This window comes from Panicum virgatum, chromosome 4N, assembly GCF_016808335.1.
Source record: "Panicum virgatum strain AP13 chromosome 4N, P.virgatum_v5, whole genome shotgun sequence".
Lineage (NCBI taxonomy): Eukaryota > Viridiplantae > Streptophyta > Magnoliopsida > Poales > Poaceae > Panicum > Panicum virgatum.
The window spans coordinates 3,288,836-3,295,373 of record NC_053148.1 but is presented as its reverse complement, the minus strand read 5'-3'; the positions used below and the strand labels follow the sequence as shown (position 1 = coordinate 3,295,373).

The following is a 6,538-nucleotide window of genomic DNA, read 5'->3' as shown; positions in this document are numbered from 1 at the left end:
TCCTTATTATTTATTTAAAAATACTACCCACGATATATATCACCATATATTCATGTATGATAGAAGAGATAAGAACACTAATTCACAAATAAATAGTTAAACTAAACATATATTGAATACATATGGAGGTGCACAAAATGAAATCTATTGTCACTAAATAATGAAAATATATATTTTAGAGTATGTGTTAGAATATTTAATAGATGAAAAGGGCATGAGATGGATAATTATAATTATTGATCTTATTTTTATATTAATTCTAATTAGCCCGTGCGGGAGCACGGGTTGGCAGACAGTTTAGCTAGGACTGAGAAAATATTCCTAACTACCAGAATATATTTATTTGTCTCCGGTCGAACTATAACATTCAAATATTCATGAGTCTTGATGATCCATTTGGACCCGAGCTGTAACATTCAAATATTCATGAGTCTTGATGATCCATTTGGACCCGAGCTGTGACATTCAAATATTCATGTGTCTTGATGATCCATTTGGACCTATTGACTGACACCGTACCATTAGTTGGCAAGAGAAGAGTTGATACGCGTTCATCTCTGGCCATGTGGGGAATGAACAAGGACATGATAATGTACCTCATCCTTCATCGGATCAATGGTGTTTACCAATCAGATAAGAAAACTTGCATGTTGATCTGGATGATAATGAGATTCCTTTTATATACGTTCCTTGATTGATGACAACGGATAAGAACTTGCATGACATGGATGATAATGAGATTCCTTTTACATTCATCCTGACAAGTTTATATATACATGCATGCATCATCAATCATCTTCTTCTTGCATTGCATTGCGATCATCATCTCGCTCGATCCTGTGCCGTCTCTGATCGATCAACCTGCAGATAGCTAGACCGGCCGGCAACAATAATGGCGCCCGCCCTGATGAAAGCAATCGCCGTGCTGCTCGTAGCGGCCGCCGGAGCTTGCGCGTTGGCCGTCAACAAAACCATCGAGGTGCGTATAGCTAGCGTAGTAGTACTAATTTATTCTTTCTTCTCACCACCAAAGTACCTTCATGCATGTTTGTATGCATGCAAGCAGAGCGACGACGGCGACGTGATTGACTGCGTGGACGTGTACCAGCAGCCGGCGTTCAAGCATGCTCCGCCAGGGAGCCGACTACTTCTTCAGGTCTCTCTCCATCTGCATGCACATCCTTCTTTGTTTTTCTTTTCCTTGGACATCTATCTTGTTGAGAATGAAATTACTGATCTCCATCTAGATTACTAAGAATTATTTTGTTTTCTTTATTTGCTGATTTATTGATGGAATTGAGCAGCCGGAGCCGGAGCGGAGCATGAAAGCCATGGCGGCGGCGGCGTCTCTCTCGACGCCGACTCCGCAGGAGCTGCACCCGACGTGGCGGAAACACGGGCGGAGCTGCCCGCCGGGGACCGTCGCGATCCGCAGGGACTCGCCCCGCGCCAGCCCGGAGGTCGCTCGCCGGGCCTCGCCGTTCGGGCGCCCCGGCGGCGGCGGCGGCTCCACGTACACCCCCCAAGTCATGGACAATATGAAGGGCAAAGTGGAGGTACGTAATCAGTCGTCCTCAGAATAGATCAGCATCAGCTAGTTGTCGATCAGTTACATGCATGCATTATATTAATTAATTATTTTCTTCATATATCTTTATTAATTTCGTGCGTGCTGCCTTGTCGTTGTTCTCGTATATACTATGTATGTAGGTGGCCGCTGCGTACGCCTGCAACATGGCGTACCTCGGGGCTCGGGTGACCGTGCCGTACTGGAAGGTTGACGTCCACCCCGACGAGTTGTCCATGAACTATCTTCTGATTGGGTACACGCTGGACAAGAGTTTCACGCCGTTCCCAGGGTCTCCACCGCCCCAAACTCTTACTAATCAGATAGCCGTTGGCCTCGTGGTACGTACGTACGTATATATTTATTTATTAACTCACTTATTATATATGTTATCCTAAATTAACCACCTTTTATTTAATTTGCATGCGTCGTCGGTCACAGTCTTGGCCTGCGCTCTACGGAGACTCCCTGTCAAGATTGTTCGTGTATTACTCTGTAAGTGTTTTTTTTTTTTTGCGAAGGCTGTAAGTGTACCAACGTACGTGCATCGCCCGTGCACATACATAAAAAGCTACTAGAGCTAGCTAGCAAGAATCTTGAGATAGATGATATGTGCATGCAGAACGACGGTGGAGTGAACAATAACTGCTTCAATCTGGATTGTGGAGGATTCCATCTTACCCCAAGCCCCTTGGCCCTTGGAAATTCTTTTAGCAACGCTGACTCGCAGATCGGAGGCGAGAGGTACGGCGTGCCAGTTGGCATCCACAGAGTACGTGAACTTGCCCCTTGGTCCTTGTGTTTGATGATCTAGCTAGCTAGTTACTCCCTTCGTGTGATGCGGTGGACACGGAAGAGATGGATGGGAACTCGATTGATCGATCACCGATATGAATATACTATGCATGCATGCAGGACCCGACCGGGGAGAACTGGTGGGTGACGGTGCTGGACCACGCCATCGGCTACTACCCGCCGACGGTGTTCGACACGCGGTTCCCCGAGGCGTTCTACGTGGAGATGGGCGGGCGGGTGCTGGACACCAGGCCCGGCGGCAACCACACCACCACGCCCATGGGGAACGGCATGCCGTCCTGCGCCGGCTCCCGCTTCGCGGCCACCATCATGGACTACCACGCAGTCAACTACAACGGGGTGCTCGCCAACGACAAGGCCGACCGGGGCGTCACCACCACGCCCAGCTGCTACGGCGTCAATCCCCTAGGGACCGACACGGATAGGGGTGGCTACATGGTCTCCTATGGGGGTCCGGGGGGGATCTATTGCGACCAAGCCGATTAGCTAGCCCGCCGTCAACTCGCTCATCTTTTTTTTTTGGTTGCAGTTAAGTTTAGCACAGAATTATTCCTCTAATAAGTCTTTATTCCCGTGGTTCCTTTATTTGTGCTAGCACTGTGAATTAACATCAATCATTTAATTTCTTTGCGTTCCTCTTTCAATCTATCTGGCGGCAAATTGCCAATTGATCAAAGGAAAAGGAAACTGACAGGACTTGGGCTAGGACGACGACCGGGCTTCAGCCCAATTTAAAGCCGCCGCCCATTGGCACAGTTTGGGCTCTGTACCGTGCCTACAAACGTGTTTTTAATTTAGAAGCGTGCCACACAATAAGGAAGCCTCGCTCGTTGCTTGGCTACTCAGGAGTCAGGAAAGCATATGGAAATTAACCAATGGGATTATGGGAGCGCCATCGCCAACGTCAGGTGATTAACTGATTATCGAGCAAAACACTCTACGTCCTTACATAGTCTGTCGTACAAGGTCTATCCAGCCAGGTCGAGACAGATTGGCTAGCTAGGCAGACGTCGATCATGTAAGAAGCACGGGGGGCGTGCCTTCCTTTTTGAATTTTGGTTCATATGACATTCGCCATGCAAGAGCCCCCACCTTGCTATAGATGGACTAATAAATATTTTGCTCCACACTTTATCAAAGGGAATTGCTAGTTCGGGTAGTATTTTAAAACTCAAAGATTCTTGAGTACATTTTAAGGGCAGCAGAAGGCTAATAAGTAGTTTACCACCAGCAGTGCTCCAAGCATTATTGTTCCATACGATTCAAAAACATGGTCAATTCAAAGATTATTGGCTTATCTACAAGGACGCGGCTAACTTACAGCCGGACATAAATTGGATCGGTGGTACGGCCGCCCCTATTCGTAATGTGTGCATGCATGTAAGAGGCAAGGAGAGAAAGAAAAATACACATGCATGCACATAATTTTAAAATAGAAATGATCATAGTTTCAACACCGAGCATCAAAATCAAAATCCGATTGCACATGTGTGTTTGTTTCAATAAAAGCTTCAAAACAAGATCTCACACCACTATGTTTTAATGATATATTTTTTTTTGAGAGAAAATACTTTTTCGCGCATTCCAATTTGCTTATGATGTTTGCAAAAATTACTTATGGGTTTACATCATGTTTCTTTTGCATGCCCGAGTTCAGTTAAGTGGATATTGGTGTTCATATTGTGAAGATAGAATGTTTAGTGTCAATAGTGGATAAGGGTAAACAACTTTGTTAGTTAGGTGAATGTTGATCGCATTATCAATAATAGGCAACTTTAGTGGATCGATTGAGCATTTTGACTAATTGACTTTGATATTTTTTTATTGTACATAAAACAATTTATGTGTTTTGAAAAATATTGTCGAAATATATTCAAGTGGGGTCTTGTTTTGAAGGTCTCCTCGAAAGAGATACAATTGTGCAATCGGAATTTGTATTTAATGGATGATTTAAGAACTACAACTTTTTTTAGTTTTAAAATTGCTAACACTATCCCGCGGTGGTAGAAGGCTGCCGTACAATAGCGCAAACGTACGGCCATCCGTAATAAAGTCATTATGGATGGTTTAAGAACTACAATTTTTTTTTAGTTTTAAAATTGCTTGTATGTGTCACTGTCCTGCGGTGGTAGAAGACTGCCGTACAATAGCGCAAACGTACGGCCATCCGTAATAAAGTTATTACCCTTCATCTTTCAGACATTATTTGTGCTGCTGTGTTTCATTTTGCTGGGAGTAGTTTTCAAGATCACAAGACGTCCGCGGAAGCATTGCTGCAAGGCGTGACACGTTGTATTTAAGGAATTAAGGACAAGCTCCCGCACGTCCTCGTACTAAAAAGTAAAGTGGTATGGCAAGGGCTTGTTTGGTTCCAGAGATTTTTTTTAAAGTCCCTAAAACTTTTTAGTATTTAAAAGTATTAAATAAATATTAATTATAAAACTAACTGCAGAACCCTATGGCTAAACTGCGAGACAAATCTAATGAGGTATAGTAATATATGATTAGGGGATGGCACTGTAGCATCAATGTAGCAAATTATGAATTAATTAGGCTCATTAGATTCGTCTCGCAAATTAGCACTCAGCTGTCAAAAAACATTTATAAACAAATTTTATTTAATACTATAAAATAGTAAGATTCTTTTTGATGTGATAGCGACTTATGGAAAAAGTCCTGAAACCAAATAAGGCCTAAACTGCCAACAGGACCTGGGTTAGGCTCCACCACGTGTAGGGATGGCACCCGCGGGTGCGGGTGCGGGTCCCGCCCGCAGGCAAACCCGTGGGATTGGAAAAAAAAACCCGCCTGCGAGCAAACCCGCGGGTGTATTTCTACACCGGCACTCGCACCCGCGGATTTCGGGTGCCCGCGAATCTGGCAATAAATATAATAAAAATATATAAATTCATCAATTTAAACAGTCAAATAACATATTTCTATAAATAATAAGGGCAAACTAGCAACAAATCTATAAGTTCAAAGTAATAAGGACAAACTAGCAACAAATTCATAAATTTATGTGCTCATTTTATAGTTAGGATAGTTGGGTTTGAGATTTCACCCGCGGCGGCGCATAGGGTGGGCGTCTAGCGGGGACGCTCTCTCCCTCGCGCGCCCTCTCCATCACGCGGCCTTGGAGCTCGACATTAACACCGGCTAAATTGCCTCCTCTCTCTATCTCTCCCTCGAATATGGAGGATGTGAAGGTAGAAGATGGTAAATTTGGAGGGTTTTTTTTGCATATATATTTGTGCCATGTGGCGCCACGTCAAGCGGTATGGACCTAAGTAGCACATCTGAACAAGTTCAGGGTGCTAGATTTCGATTTTACGAGTTCGTAGACCCAAGTGGCACCTCGGGACAAGTTCAATGACCACTGATATATTTAACTCTAGAAACTTTATATACAAGAAAGGTTAGCCAAACCGCTTCGGATGATTAACCCACCCAAGTACCGTGGTACAGCACAACACTGCAAACGAGTCATCGTTGCCGAGCTGGTTTGAAGCTCCGACTTCTCGAAGCGAACACCAGACGACCACCACCGGGCATACTGGCAAAAGACCGAGATCACAAAAGGTCATCGTTGCCAAGCTCAAACGCAGCGCAAAGAGCAGGTCTGACTTCCTACCGCGAACCAAGACCCTGCCCTCGGTGACCGCTAAACCACACCTGCAACAACCCTAGGGACGATGAACAGTTTGCCCTGTGTTATAGTTGTCGAGCTATATCTTCAATGCAACAGCTCTGACTTCACGTCACAGGAATCCCCGCTCGCCAGACGGCCGCCAAGAGGTGAGGGGCGAGCACCGAAGACAACAAATAAATGTCAAGACCATGACGACTGCCAGATATGACGCCCTTCAAGAAGGGCACGATGCCAAAAGCGCTATCATCGCACATAAAAAAAAAGAATATTTTCACCTCTCGAGGAAAAATCTTTTAGAATCCAATTCTTAGATTTTTTTAGTTCAAAATATTGGATCCTTTATCACCCCACTCACAAGCAGGGTTTAACTTTTCGGCGGTAAACCGGCGAAAAACCGGTGAATTTACCGTTTTCGGTAGGTACCGGAAAGTGGTATACCGGTGTTTTTCGTTTCGAATTTTAAAATTTCAAAAAAAATTATAAATAACCGTCAAAAAAATCGG

At 44.4% G+C, this 6,538-nt stretch overlaps 1 protein-coding gene across 1 annotated transcript; it reads left to right on the top strand.

The window, feature by feature from the left end:
• Window positions 1-892: 892 nt before the first annotated feature.
• Window positions 893-2,869, top strand: LOC120670438. Its single transcript, XM_039950530.1, has 7 exons — window positions 893-979; window positions 1,067-1,156; window positions 1,305-1,556; window positions 1,711-1,908; window positions 2,089-2,091; window positions 2,190-2,339; window positions 2,483-2,869. Exons 1-7 carry the CDS (start codon window positions 893-895, stop codon window positions 2,867-2,869), a joined length of 1,167 nt encoding a protein of 388 aa, XP_039806464.1.
• Window positions 2,870-6,538: the final 3,669 nt, after the last annotated feature.

Coding starts and splice junctions, on each gene's coding strand:
- LOC120670438 (XM_039950530.1), top strand. CDS start 893: ATGGCGCCCGCCCTGATGAAAGCAATCGCCGTGCTGCTCGTAGCGGCC. Junction 1,557..1,710: donor ATATGAAGGGCAAAGTGGAG/GTACGTAATCAG, acceptor CTATGTATGTAG/GTGGCCGCTGCGTACGCCTG. Junction 2,340..2,482: donor TGCCAGTTGGCATCCACAGA/GTACGTGAACTT, acceptor GCATGCATGCAG/GACCCGACCGGGGAGAACTG.